The 15,796-nt window shown below is 46.1% G+C and overlaps 1 protein-coding gene across 1 annotated transcript in view; it reads left to right on the forward strand.

The window, feature by feature from the left end:
* Positions 1-1,157: 1,157 nt before the first annotated feature.
* Positions 1,158-15,796, forward strand: part of T265_06936 (hypothetical protein) — a gene marked incomplete at both ends in the record, with an annotated part of 39,328 nt that continues 24,689 nt past the window's right edge. Inside the window, 3 exons of the mRNA XM_009172339.1 lie at positions 1,158-1,621; positions 11,900-12,297; positions 15,469-15,626. Coding sequence (XP_009170603.1) covers positions 1,412-1,621; positions 11,900-12,297; positions 15,469-15,626 — 766 coding nt within the window. The remainder of the gene's footprint in view (positions 1,622-11,899; positions 12,298-15,468; positions 15,627-15,796) is intronic.

Genomic DNA, 15,796 nt, shown 5'->3' on the forward strand with positions numbered 1-15,796 from the left:
TGTATAGCATAGCAAAATATCAATAAATCAATTAATGTAAAACAAACCTTGACAGTTATCGACCGACAGTTAGACCCACGACAAACACGAAGTATCAAGCAATTTTCAAGCGTTTGTGCGATACAGTAGGCACTCTTTGGTAAATTCGTCAGCACTTGCTCGTTCATCTTCGGCGCGTTCACATGAATGGTACATCTCGTTTTTTCTCACACAGAACTTCGCAGCAAAGTTTTGTACAGGAATGGAGAATTGGCGAACTTCCCTGGCATGAAAGCAGACACCATCTTTGATCCGCATGCTTCGAGAAATGCACCGATAATTCCGTTATTGTCAACCATAGTTAGGCCGGTCACTGATAAAACGGCGTCTAATAATATAGCCTCCCGGAACGAATGAACACGCACATTGGGAGGCCTCGGAATTGTGCGTTTTGCTCGCCGATCTACTAACACCATGCACCTGGTGTGTAAATCCAACGGACGGTTGTATATAATTTATCGGAGGAGACGGAAATCAGTTGACACCAGAACAATAACCACTAACTTAGTTGCTGGAGTAGTCACCTTTTAATTAGGGACATTGCAGGCAGAGATCAGCTATCACCTCGCAAATAGTGCTACTTGGGGCCAAGGTGGACGAAGAAATAGATCAAAAGCAGGCTGTATTAACCAACTACAATTAGAAAACTCTCTGCAGCAGCTTCGTCGGAAAATTAGCCCTCAGTGTAAACCACCATCACATTTCACCCTAAGATCCGAATGAAGATTGATGCAGCAAGAATCGTGGTCACATCTCAAGCCAAAGCACAGCAAGTATGAAGTTCACTGCCCCTCAAAAATAAAAAATGGAAATTAATTTCAAAATTCAAATTAAATTTTGAAAATTCAATGGATTGTGATATTCAAAATAAGAAATTCAAATTTAAATTGAAATAGTAACAGATTATTATCAATACACATTGTGTTTTGGCCATATATACAGCCGGACACCGACAGGCCAACATTTTACACTTTTCCGAAGCAGTGTATGGTTTTACGCTATCCACACTCAGCAGATGGAACATCTGTCCAGTGTGCTCAGTCCAATTTGTTTGTTTATGTGTACCAGTAGCATGAACGCCAGGGCTGATGTATACCTGCGCCAATTTTGACTGTTGCCTCCCTTCTGCACTCGTTCGGTTCATTGCAAATTTTGTACACGTAACTGGTCCTTGAAAATGTTCCGAACTTTGTGGTAATTTGTGACTGCTCTCCGCTCGTTCTTCCAACCGGAACTACACTCGGATTGCAAATTCACTTAAAGAAAGCTTCTACACGAAATGCTTACTCAAATGCTTTCGGAATGAGCCCAATATTTTCAAGTTATTTGATATCGCCGCCTTCACTGGACCGTGCGGCGTCCTCTTGGATGTATGCGTTCTGTGTTACGTTTTCAGTGGAATTTCCTTGCGAAATTTCCTTCATTTTTGAACATGGTCTTACGAAGAAGAAAAGCCCATAACATGTCTGTGGACGTTGAAACGAAGCCAACCACACCCCCTGAAGTTGCAGTTGCTGGAGGCACGTGTCCAAAAGGCGATGTCGCTAGTGTTTTACTTCTTATTGCCCTATATGTGATGCAGGTACGTACCTCCCTCTTGTGACTTATAGGCAGTCTTACATACACAACTTCAATTACTGGGGGCAAGCTGTAGAGTATTTTCTCCTATTTTGGCGGAAAGAAATCACAGACCCCCCAGTAGCAGCGCAATGGATAATTCACATTCATTGCTATATTTCACAGCAAAAGTAGTAAGTAATCTCCAAGCATTCAGCTTGAGAACTCTAAGTGAGCTACTGAACGCCAGACCCACCAGCCACAGTGCTTCCTGGCTGCCCTTCCTTCCCTACATGGAATAGTGAACAAAGCAGACTCGTCTTACATCACTACGGGTGGTGAACTCAGGCGGAAGCTTGCCTTATATTCGTTCGTGCCCACAGGAATTTGCATACAGCACTCAGAGATTATAAATTTCTACAAGACACCTTCGATCTCCAGGCAAAGCCTTAGTCTCTGACGATCAGAAGAATCGAAAGCAGATTTTAGATCAGGAAAAAACGACCAACATAAGACGTTTAAAGGAGTGGCTCTATTCAACCATTTGTTTCAAGGTAAGGACATGGTCCATGCTTTTTCGACTAGGTCGAAACCCAGCTTGTTTCTCACAAATCTACCCCTCCCGGTGGTCGATCAACATACATAAACCGAGAGCACCTTAGATATGACGGATACCAAGTTTACCCCACGATGCTTTTCGCGCGACGTTCTGGTGCCATTTTTGAAGTCGGATGATGATCGAGACACCTCTTCCCACTGGTATTCTGTTTTCGTTCCAAATCTTTTGAAGTACGGTCGTCAAACCATCCACCAGGACCTCACCACCCCCTTTGAAGAGTGCGGGATGCAGGCCATCCGGGCCTCGTACCTTGTTACGTTGAAGGAGCGATGTACGACGCTGCATTCCTGTTTTTGATAGTAGACTGGTGTCGGTTTTCTATTCAGACCTGCCGATAGCTTGGTACCTTTAACCCACTTCCATTCAACCGCCAAACAGTCTTCGTTATCCGCATTACTACGTTCCCAGTGGCTTTCTAGCCAGGTCACCTCGGTATCTTCGAGCTACTGAAACATGTCGAAGTTGATTAATGGAACTGCTGCACTTTGACAGGCGTAATGCTGACAGAAAGGGGAATCATAACCGGGCTGGCACAATGACGTGAACAGAGTCCAGTTGCGTACCCCAGAAGGAACGACCATCTTCATTTGCGACTCTCCATCGATAACTGATAGCCACATAGTCCAGATTGATTCCATGACTCTTGTGGTTGGTGGCCTCCAGCTAACTCATTGTAGACGCTTGTGTTTGAGGTTCGTACTGATCAGGGACAGACAGTCGCCCCCCATTATCCGTATTTATTTCAAATCTGTCACTTGACTGTGCTCCTTCGGGGCTTAGCCATCCAACTTGGGCATTCAGATCATCCACCAGGATTTCTATATTTGTCCTTCTTGCTGACCGAAGCAGTCGTGACAGATATTGATAAGATCTTTTCCAGACTTGCAGGTTGTCGGGGCGTACGCTTGTACGACAAATAAACACCGTTTACAGCATAGGCCCGCGTTTTCCCAATCGAGCTAAAAAACTGCACAGCCCAGAGACGTTTGTTTACTGGGATCCAGTCCAGCAAAGCGCCCTTAGCCCTGGAGCTGAATGCAACTCGCACACCGTAGATACTATGAGCTTTGCTTTGAGTGAAGAATAAAACATCTAAGCAGCTTGATGTGCACAACTGAAGTTGGGTTTTTTGTGCGTGTCTCGAAGACACAACATTGACAGGTAGGAAAATCAAAGTTTCAGTGAGGAACATTATTGTCTATTATCACAAAGAGTACGGGCTTTGAATGCTGCAACGTAGATAGGATCTTTGAAGATTAATGAGGGTTATTTTTTATGGGCGATATTTTGTACCTGAAACAGTGGTCAAGCCACTTGCAGATTGGTTTATCGTAGTGCATCGTTCGGTGGGTGTGGTGGGAGTATGAGCACAGACCGGCGAACGAAGAGATGCAATGGAAAATGATAATCCCCGGTTATGCGAGCCGAAGGGGGGTTGAGGTATATCTTGAGCCGTTGACTCAAAAGTCTGGCCCACAAGGTAGTTGGAAGAATTCTAGTTTTGTTGACGGACCCTTCCTCTGTCCTCTGACTCAAAAGTCTGATGCGTGAGACAGTGGTTGTGTGTTTTTTAGGGTCCTTTTCCGCAGCCAGTCTGATCCACTTAGCTGCAGGGTACCGGCCTAACTGGAGGACTCAGGGAGTAGGGCATAGATGTCTGAGCCCCAAACGCAGTTGCACACACCAGGTATCTTCTCAGCAGCATGAGACTCTTCGGTCGTCGAGCGTACTGAGTAATGCGCTGACAGTAACCGTCAACCGTTCTCCGGTCAGTGCGTGGGGTTTTCAGGGTTGACGTTTTAACCCCTCCGTCGGGGGGGGGGGGGGGGGGGGGTACAATCATTTGTTCCATAAAAATGGAAATGCTGGTCGTCCGAAGAAAATGCTTTACTGCCTTTACACTACTATCACAGTGAACAGTAGGACTGTGCGTTTAGGTACCTCGCAACACTGCTTGTTGCAATACGGGATTAGCTATTCTCTTCGGGGTGGTCCCCGTTAACTTTCCTGGCATGTTCGAACCTTGTGAAATTGAGTTCCGGCCCGCAGGATCATTGCAGCACTGAGGCCAGACCATCACGAAAAAGTGACAGCCTTAGATCGGGTAATCCATTTGCCAGTCATTTAACTATCATTCCATGTCCTAGCTTTCGCCTAGTAAAATAAACCGAAATAATCCCTTACTAAACCAAGGACATTTGATCCCTGTTGTAGGTCTCAGTGTTCGCACCCTCTGTCACATTTTACTCCAGGGGCGGTCTCCCCCAGACATTGAGTGTGCGGATAATATTGTTCGCCGTGGTTCAGATCCTTGAAAGATACAAACCGTTTATATAACCTGAATAATTCTACCGCACAGTTTGTTGTGCGCTTTACACCAGAGAATTGTAGAATGCCACTACAAGACTGCGTAAAATCAAATTCAAACACCATGACTCCAGACCGTCTAACCGATGCTGCAGGTAAGTTTGGCCCGTGTAGTTCTATGATTTGCGGTTAACTGGCCAGAGACCAGATTACTTCTCGAAGCGGGAATACCAGGGCAGCTTTTGCAGTCGTCGAAACCTACGGCGCCGGTTTGACGTCTTACTACGGTGGTACGATCCATACTGCTTTATGAATCAGAAACGTGGCCGGTACGTGCAGAGGTGTCCCAAAATCTAGCGCATAAATCGTATTAGCACCAGTTGAACACGCCAGATAGTTATAGAGAAACTATAATTCCCCCATGGTGGATTAGTTACTCACGCTTCATAGGTTAGGCTGCTTAGATAATGTGCTCCGCATGCTGCAAGACCATATGCTTTGCAGAGCTCTTTTCACCTAGCCCTGCGCTTAGTGGCGGCCGCCAAAAGGTGGACAGTCTATGGTCCGGCTATCAAATATTATGGAACCAACCAGTAAATTCAGTCTTATTGATGACGGCCACCTCCCTGGATGAGGACCTTGGGACTCAACTTATTGACACTGATATACATGGTTCGGTCACGCAGTCGGCATCAGATTTGTCACCCGCAATTCGTAGCTGCCCAGTTTCCCGTTCTACTTGATCATGCTATCGCCTCCAATACTTAGTTATATCCGCCACTCTGTCCCATTTTCCGGTTAGGGAAACTGTAGTAGCTGAAATCAGTGTATCTCTAGTAAATGGTTTGTAGCTGATAAAGTTAATTGAATTGAGTTAGACTGGCCTCAGTGTGTCAGTAGGTTCTACTTCAAGAAGTTTACACAAGTGAGTCTTAGCGGCACATGTCTGTCCCAGTCACACGCAATATGAGACTTCTTATTCCACCGTAATAAAACGTGTAAAACGTTGTAAGAGCTGCTTTTGGGACTATCAGATCTTCAGTATGTGGGGGACATAAGCAGATACGATAAATAGGCGACCATTGTCGCTGGATTTGCTGCGTGCTTCCACGGAGCCTGCCAGATAAACCGGACACAAGCAACTATCCACTGACATCCAGTCAAACTGGCAACCTTCAGCTCGGTGGCCTGAAACAACAGCAGTCCAGGTGGAGCCACTCGCGGCAGCCTTTGTGTTATCAGAGATGCGCCGGTGAGTTCAGCTGAACAATGGCACTTGGGACTTGATTCCTCTTTCAGGGAGACAGAACACGTCTGCAGATATTGAGTTTAGCGTATAAACAAAAGCGGCCTGTTGTCCAGTTCATTTCAGAGTTGGAACGTTAAGGACTGTCAGGTGAACTGAACTTCTGGGTTAGAAGGGTGATTTCGATGTGTCTGCTACCGTGGTACCCTAGTTTAGTCTAAATATTGCAGCAAATTATAAGGGATGGTGAACTCATCTGTTCGTCTAGAAGTGGGCATGCGGATGTGCCCCTATCATGAGGAGGGGGAGAAGAACGAATACGTGAAAAAGAAAGAATGTCGTCAGCAGCAGCTTCTTGCTTATCCACCTTGCTCTGTGCTTTACTTAAGGCAACCCAACTGATGTGGCACGAGGCTATTTCTAACCGTGTGACCTATCATCATCTGTCATCAGAGACAACAGCGTCAGTGTTGACACTGATGCGTTGCCACACAATCAAAAAGCTTATTTAACTAAATATTTGAACTTAAAATCAAACAAGTTTAATTATATTCAAAATCCTTGAATGAAAAAAGAGAGGACAGTGAATGATGGAGAGCCCTGGTTCCAACGTACCTTAAGAATTACGAGATACCTACACCTCCAAGCGCTCAGTCACACACTGAAAAGAAACTGACTTCTCGCAACGCCTCCGGTCCAGCTCAGAGCCCCATCCTGGAAGGCGAGTCGCACTCACATCACCTGGACCCTCTGTAATCTCTTTCATCCCCTTCTGCCAATTTACACATCCACCTCACGATTCGTACCACTCTGGAACCACGGAAAACAACACCCCTCGGTGACCCATGTTTTGGGATATGTATCACGTGTCTGAGTGACTACATTTGATAGTGCTAGATGTTTTTGGCGACTGAAGTATCAACCGCACAACCAAATACCCGTTTTCCAAGCAGCTCGTTAAATATTCGTTGACGCCATCCGATAATGGCAACGCTTCTCAGACGTCCGTGGTCAAAAAACCTGAAAGCGTCCGACATCATCTGTCCGCAGAGGCTATCACACAACAATACAGCTCTCACTGCAGTCTAGTGCATGCGACCTTTGAGACCAAATGATCTGCCTTTTTTGATGCCGCAAGTGATGCAAACTGGCAAACTGGATTCAAGACTCTGGGATTCGTGCACCGTCTTCATCAAGCACATTGTTGTCAGAACTGGTACAACGACCGAGGTGTGTAAGCCTGTCCATAAAATTCAGGGCTTCTCTTTGGATTGCACGGAGAATTCTCGGAGACTGGACGTTATGGTTCTACACTTTGCAGGTGCAAAACACGTACCGAAAAATGGTACGACGATGCTCAGTTTATTAGACCGTTCGCCTTCGTCTTCAAAGACGAGGACAATGTCGTCTGCGTACCCTAGGTAGGCAATGTTCTCATCAGCCATTATTTGGATACTATAATTCTGAAGACCTTCCAGCGTTCGGCTCACTATATCAGCGATGACAAAGTTTAAATAAAATGAAGAGGGGATATTTCTTCAGATACCGCTTTTTCGGGGTGGAATGTAGAGAACCGAATTTGAAGACCGGATTAAGTTCAGAACCGTCTGTGGCATCCAATGTTGAGCAATCACAGTCGGGAGAAATGAGTGATCGACAGAACTAAACGCACCCTTAACGTAAAGAAACACCAAGGCTGTGGGTCGCCTGTACCTATGGCGTTGCTCTAACACCTGATGGAATCTGAAGATTTGGCCGATGCGGCCTCTACCCGATTGAAATCCCGCTTGACGCTGCAATTAGGTGACAAAGAAACAGTGACGATTCGTGGTTGTACGTGAGTTGACACACTGTTAGCATTGCTTCTTTCAGGTTGTTTTGTACGAAAGAGAGCGGCTGCTGGGCAACTGACTGTTTCTTACACAGGGGCAATAAACTGGGTCATTCATAAGCAACATCCATATATTTATCCTACTGTTGGGGCGAGATAGCCCATTTGGTTAGAGCGCGAATTTACCGACCGGAAGGTCCGTGGTTCGAACTCGACATTCGGCACTCGACTTCCCCTGTCTAGGCTTGGGCAACCTGGCAGTATCTCAGCCCTCGTGCTTCCTCCGGGTGGCATGGCAGCTAGGCACCGGAAGGGTGCTACAGCTGAACGATTATTATTATTATTATTATTTATCCTACTGTTTACTACCAATATCGAAAAATTCAGCTGGAAGTCAAAGGCACTTCAGAAACGTTGCCCATTGCAATATAACATTCCTGGATAGTCGGAACCGCTCCCCCTTCGGCGATAGTTCAGATAGTGCAGAATTCGCAAATTGAGTAATAACCCTTTTCTTACGTTGAATTATCCACTCTTCGGGAATTCTTATGGCGGTGTAGCCCACCCGAGAAATAACAGAGCTCACGCTCGAACCATAAGAACGGTGTGTGTGTGTGTAACTGAATAATCTGCTGCGCCTTCTGGAGCGATCCGGCTGGAACCAAATTCTCTATACTCTGAGCAAGGAGATCCTCCAGTGTCGGAACGTTCGTATCTCTGCAGGAAAGCCCCCCAGAACAAGTCACATGACTTAACCGTCGGAAACTTTCAAGCAGTCTCGATGCACAGGACGATATTGGAAGTTATAATGTTACCGGGTTTCATGACGGTAGCGTCCCGCCTACGCAAATGCCGGTCCATCTTATCGGCTGGGTCTTGTCACGATTAAGGTTTCTAGCGGAGATGCTGCAACACAAATGCAGATCGACTGTTGTACAGGTTGCCACACTTCACCGAAACCAACCAAGTACGGTCACAACTTGGATCTGACTTCTCTGGAATCTAGTTACATGTATTGAGGAGCCGAAGATCCTTCTCTTCCATTCCAGGCCTTCTGCCATGGAGGCCGTTTTCAGAGACGTCGCCTTGAACAGTAAGCTGGCTCAAATCATCAGCACACCAGTGGTCAAAAGCACTAATTTCTCCTGGGTCTAATTTTTACCGGGACACAAAAGCCGGTGGATGAGGGTGACACACCGCCTCCTGTGGGGACCAGTGGCTATGCAGAGCTTGGGCACGTCTATGACTCACCATTAGAATCTTGATTTCAACCTACTTTCGGATACATCTTTGGTACGTCGCACTAGGGGCAAACACTGGGAAAGCCATGCACAGTAGGTAAGCCAGCAGTCCTCGAACAAGTTAAAAGGTTAGCAACTGGGATGATACTTCATCTACACTTCCAACACTATCCGGAACGTTTCTTTCCACTGGGTCTTGTTTGCATATTATGGAACCTATGGAGGCCTCACTCCAGGCCATAAAGTTCAGGATCTCAGGACGAACGCATCACCTTTTCGTTCAAATAAGTGAACCAGAGGGGTAGGCATGGTCACTGTCACTGGATGTACCTGTGTACCTTCACATGTGTCGCAACCATAGGCTGAGATTTCAAACACACCGCCACTTCCGGATATCCAAACTACAGCGGTGACACGGCTTAAGCCATATACGAGCTCCCCCGGGATTGGGCGTGGTGAACAGATCGAGAATTGAACAAACTTACCCCCTACACAGTCTGGTAGTGCATGCTCAATTGGAGTCCAGCAGCAACTGGAACTTTAGCTTCGAGTTAGTATGGTTCACGGGATGAAACAGTTGGCGATATGGATGATCTTGGCCAGTCAGTGTTCGGTATACGGTAGTGAGGCTATTACACGACATTTTGTATGCCACAGAAGAGACTTCATAGTAGGTTCGCATCTTTGATAAAGGTTTGGCGACCACAGACTGAATTGGTCGCACAACTTTCTGGTTCCAGCAGCTTTTAGTTGTTTTTCAGTTTGGATACCGTTATTGGACCACCTATTCACCATCGCGCCCCATGTACACTGCGTTTGTGGGCGTCCGTCGGATGTACCGGTGGTGCGCCACAGAATTAAGGGGGTTTTGCTGGTAGTTGCCGTTGCCTTCATTCATTAAGCTGTCTTGTGGTAAAAATATCCTCAGGTCTCACATGAACGTTGTCTCCAGTGTGTGAAGATCAAGAGAGAGAATGTGCGTATGCGCGTGAGAGAGAGCGTTGGTGCGTCGGATCGTTGCATTATTCAGGGGCCTTGCGTTCAATTAAAAATTATAAGCTGAAAACTTGTTCAGTGCCGGATGACAGATACACAAACTAAAGACACCATCAAAAAGGATGATCGCAATGAATGGGCAGACATAGTGGGATTGCCTCGACCCAACCACAACGGAACTCTCCGCTGCTTACTATATGTCGTCCTACGAAGGCCTGTCAAGAAAGGATCCGAGAACAGTAAGCAGGATACCGATCAGGAGGGGTCTGTGTGGACCACATCTTCACACTCCGCTAAGTGTTAGAGCCACGACATGCGCATAAGCGCCACAAAACCTTGGTGTTCCTTGACTTCAGGATTTCGTTCGATTCTGTTGGCCGGTTCATTCTTCTCAACACTTGTGCAGCAAGGCATTTCCCAGAAGTTCATGAATGTCAAGCACTGTTTGTTTTCACCTACTTGTAGGCGCATGGGCGTATAGAGGGCTGCCCAAAAGATTCCATACAAGCAGTGGTGTGTCCGATAGGCATGTCCACTTTCTCCATTTTTGTTTAAGTACTGAAGCGAATTCTGGAAACCCGGTGTCCAGATCTTTCCTACTAAGAACCTCGTCAAGGTCGAGATAGCTCAGCAGTTAAGGCGCAGAATTGCCGACCAGAAGGTTCGCGGTTTAAACCCTTCCTCGGCGGCTCCATCGCTCCTGTCTAGGCTTGACAAACCTGATAAAATCTCACCTCGTGCTCCCTTCGGGTGGCATGACAGCTAGGCACCGAAAAGGTGTTTTAGCTGACCGTTTATTTATTATTAGTTTCGTTACCCGGCCGAAGTGAAATATGTTGACAACATTTTTATCATCTTTAGAGAGAGAAGTGAAAGCATTAGTGGAAAATTTAGTCAAGGTTACCCAGTCCTTCGGCACGTTTAGCACCCACAAAATGCAGTCATGCTATAGGGCATACAGTTTAAACGGCCTCTAAGAATTCAAGGAGTGACACTGGGGGCTGTGAAACACCATGTGTATCTCTGAGTTTGAACACCCTCTGACGATGGTGTGACGGACGAAGTCAACATTCGAGTCTCAAAAGTCATAAATGCTTCTCCCGATTAGCATCACTTGTGGCATCAAAAAGCACCGCACCGGGTCTCAAAGAATACGTGTGTTAGATTACAGTTCGATATGTATATTTGTACGGTTGCGAGACCTGGTTACTTCGGGATGACAGTGAGACATTATCGGGTCTTTGACCACTCCTATCTCAAAACTATGAGTAGAATCAGCTGGAACCAGCAAATTGGAACGTGATGATCAAGAAACGGAGCTTTGTTGAAACACTCCACTCAAAGGATGCATCCGGTACTGCAAGCTAAGTTGGTTAGACCCTGTATTATGCACGCCGAGAAGAGCGCTGTTTTCCGTGCCTGATTGGGACCAGCGAGAAATTAGGGGTCGACAGAATTTTGCGTGCCGGAAGGGGATGAAGGATGTTGTGAGAAGTTTGGGTTCATCTGTTCACCTTGCAGGTTGGGGTCTACGTGACCCTATCTGTGCTTAGCTTGAGACACTGAAGGATGTGGCGACTAACCGGTGTCAGTGGCTTCTATACTGTCAGCTTCTCTTCAGATTGTCTGACTGTGTGCTGGAGGCTTAGAAGCCTCGGGTGTTTGTGATAGGTCTGTCCCAGATCCCCTCTCTTTCCCATTTCTTGCTTTATACTACAAGGCTTTAGATTAAATGATTGACATGCTTGTACGGCAGTGAGGCACCGGTGTTCCCATCTGGTGTTGCTGTCAGTGGTGGTGATGTAGAATTGACACCATTGGCCACGCAATACCTACTCTTAATAATTTCATCGCTGTCTTACTTTGAAAAGCTTGGTTTCCCACCATAGCAGCATATTGGTAAAAAGTTTGTTTGCGACAGGTCTCTGTCATCAGTACATTGTTTGGTAGGAATACCATCATAACGGTAGCACTGTTTCCTCGGGATGGCTTCTCTGGGTATTGCAATGCGAATTCTCATTTTACCCGTCGTTTTTCTCCCTCTTTCCCGTCTCCCCGTTCAGGGAATCCCTTTGGGCTTGTCAGCAGCTGTACCTTATATACTCCAATCCGATCCAAACACTGCAAGCTATCAGACTCAAGCCACGTTCTCCTTGGTCACATGGCCATTTTCCTTGAAGTTGCTCTGGGCCCCTCTAGTCGACGCGATCTACAGCACCCGTTTTGGAAGGCGGAAATCCTGGCTCATACCGGTTCAGTATGCGATCGGTGTAGATCTACTGGTTCTTGCTAGCAATGTGGACAGGTGGCTCGGACGCGAAGAGGGCAAGTCCTGGGGCCCACTTGCCGTAACCCACCCTGTAAATATCTACAGCTTGACCGTGGCATTCTTTGGTTTGACACTACTTGCGGCAACTCAAGATATTGCTGTGGATGGTTGGGCCATCACCATGCTTTCGAAGTAAGCTATGTGAATACGGATTCACTCTTCCCCACTATTGTTTATCATCACTATAGCAGTGGCAATAGGTTGGACGGATTGATCTGATCAGAAAATAGACCACTATGAAGTATCTTATCCATTACTCCCCATGGAAGACCTGATAGTTACCAAGCGTAGAATTTAAGCGCACGCCCATCGTGGGGATCAGGTCGGATTTTTAAAGGCGCAGCTATACGAGGTCCCTCTTCTTTATTGGGACTTATCAGGCGGGCCCAGATTCGACCGATCACACGATTGCTTGGTCGACCCGGATAGAGCACATAACTCTAGTTAATTGACTTGGCACATTGAGACTAGTCGATTCGATCTATTTCGTGGCTTCCATTTGCCGCTTTCTTTCTCACTCTATTAATTGTTAGCTTGTGTGTTTCCTGTAGGTTACTTAGTCGCTAACTCTGGCATAGCCATATCTCACAGCACAGTGAAAACTTTTCGATAGGGGACGACCATGATTTCTGTAGGAACCTGAAATCTCCCCATTGAACCGAATAAGGACATCAAACGTAGTCTCACTACTTGACAAAATTCTTTTCAAAGGGAAATTGCGTTATTAAGTAGTGTATCTTCTTACCAAATTTTCATTATCGACTCCGTCTTGTGATCTGGTTGATAAGCGTGCTGTATTTTCACTGTATATTGTGAAGCGGCTAAAATCCTGTTGTACCCTGTCTAGACAAATTCACTTTCTCCTAAATCTTTGTGACCGGGTGGTCATTTCTGCGCCTGATTTTGTGGCTGATTATTAGCCAAACCAAAATACCATATCTGCATTTGTGTGTACGCATTTGTAGGCAATACCGGCCTTTTGTTTGTTCATCTGTTTCGGCCTTTGTGGACAGAAGCATCAAATGGTTATTAGAGACCTAAATTGAACACTTAGCGGCGAGATGGCCCAAGGGGTTAGAGCGCGAAATTACTGACCGGAAGGTCCGTGGTTCGAACCCGACCTCTGCCTCTCGACTTCCCCTGTCTAGGCTTGGGCAACCTGGCAGTATCCCAGCCCTCGTGCAACCTGGTGGCATGGCAGTTAGGCACCGAAAGGGTGATACAGCTGAACGATTCTATTTAGCTATTTACATCGCAATGAAACCTAGCGATGTGGCATTACTCCCTAAATTAGGGAATGCTCATCGTGTTCATAGGAGAGAAATCGTCGCTACTTCCAACTGAGTGGTTCATTATGCCAGCAGAGGATCCCGAGGAATGGACCTGGGAAATAGATAGGCCTTCTTTTCGACTGACATGCTATTCTAATAGCTGCAATTGGTTTGTCTATAGGAGATATTGCGAAGCGGCCTAGCCTACCGGATCTCAGTTTTACAATGTGGTCTGGGCAGAATGGAAGCATATACTTTCGGAAAATTGGAGTTCGGCGAGAAATGTTTGTGGTGCAAGAGAGTAACTAGCGAAACCCAAATATGGGGCACACAATCCATTCCTTCGAGCCTATGTTGGAAACTTGTGCACTCTCGCAGGAGAAGATGGTAGATTGGTATATATCGATTCCAAAGTGATCAATGACTGCATTGTAAGGTTCTAATCCTTGTACATATCTAATAAACCGATAGGTCATAAAACTGTCTAAGGAAATGACTGGGAATGCGTCGTGTCTCGCTCACATGGCCATTGTGTTATCGATTTTATTGCTAGTATCTATCATGTTCGTTGTCAAAGACGGACAACTTCGTCAGGGCGAACTCTGAAAAATCAATTGGTGGAGCTCTGAAATCGTTGTACCGGCCGCCAGTAACGGGAGTGGGTGGTTGCAACAGTGGGAATGAGGAATATGGGTGCCTTGAAAAGTCAAGCAGACTACACGTGCGTTTGCGTCGTGTCCAACATTGTTACATGCATTCCGCAGGCGGTCAGTGTTTTGAGTTCTTCTTTTGCGGCTGGTAGCCGCTTACCTTCTGGCTGTCTTCACGTCTCCATACTTTACATAACCTACATAACTCTGCTGGACGGTTTGGTATGCTCTTCAAATCTGCAAGACTGAGTGGGATCAAACCCAAGTTTCATGCTTGCAGATGAGGCTATCGATGTGGTAGATAAATTTATTTACCTGGGCAACTTCGTGGTGATCGAAACTCTAGCATCTCAAACCATTGTGCCTGTTGTACGCGGTTTATAGCTTATTGACATGTTTTCAAAACTCTTGAGACACATTTTTGGATTTTAGCTGTTCTGGTTGACAGTCTCAATACCCTACTTTTAACTGTCACCCAAAATTGGCAGTAAAGTGAATCACAGGATCAGTAATTTGGTCACCGCGTTATAACCAATTTCGGTCATTGACCGAGGAGACCTCGCGTTCGAGCGGCATGTCACTGGCCAACTATACCCCTAGGGAAAGTTGCTAGTAATTCCAGCGATATATTGCTGTGAGGTCTCTAGGCGGATAACGCATTCGTTCCGTACGGGTAGAGGGGACAGGACTGTGGCTGATATATTGCCAGGTTGCCTAAGGCTAGGCAGTCCAGATGCCAGGGTTGGGTTCGAACCACGGCACTTTCGGTCAGTAAGTTCAGCCACTGATATAGACTGCTTTTTGTGTCTACTCGTGAACTGTTTTCGGTCTGGTTTCTTAGAATAGTGCGATTCAATCGACCTGACTTGTTGGCTCATTCTGATAATTAGTCCATTTCTAGAGGGATTGGATAATTCTCATCGGCTCTTCGCGACAAACTTCGGGTTGTACTTCACTTCATTAGATGTGTGATGACATTGTAACTCCTGGAGGAATCTGTCTTCGGTGACGCTGATCTGTTTCACCGCTTTTCGTATTTTCCAACCCTTTCCATCTTGTATGTGGGTATGAAAAGATTCATTACACGGAATGTGGTCAGTTGATTACAAGCCAATGAAGTGAAGCCCGGATATGAGTCGAAAGTCTGTTTCCTGTTGAGATGCGAAACCGGAAGCCCATTTCATAGTACACCTGAAATCAATACCTGTTCATCTGATACGCCTGTTTCAGCGCTTCGTGACACATTTATTTCCGTTCAACACGAGTGTTTACTCTTGAAACTAAGGAAGTATGTGTGGAATTGGCGTATTATTAGTGGCCCAGGTACTCGTTTTCTCAGTGTTGAGCCGAATGATGAAAATTACTTCCTCTCTTTTCAACAGGCAGAACTTGGGCTGGGCATCGACGTGCAATTCTGTTGGGCAAATACTAGGCTATATGGTCGCATTTGTGCTGTTTCTGTTTCTGGAATCTCCTCACATAGCCAACAGCTTTATACGCGGAAAACCGGTAACTGACCAGGGGTTCATCACATTCTCCGGTAAGTCCGCAATGTTTTTTCTAAGATACAGTACTCACCCCCCTGCAGAAAACCATTCCTCCAAGGAAACAGTTTTCCAGTTACGGAATTTTTGTACTGTAGTTTCTGCTCGACTAAACAAACTCCGGGATCGAAGGGACAATGTAAACACCTCACGTCTCCAGCCCATA

The sequence above is a fragment of the Opisthorchis viverrini genome (assembly GCF_000715545.1).
Source record: "Opisthorchis viverrini unplaced genomic scaffold opera_v5_152, whole genome shotgun sequence".
In the NCBI taxonomy this organism is placed as follows: domain Eukaryota; kingdom Metazoa; phylum Platyhelminthes; class Trematoda; order Opisthorchiida; family Opisthorchiidae; genus Opisthorchis; species Opisthorchis viverrini.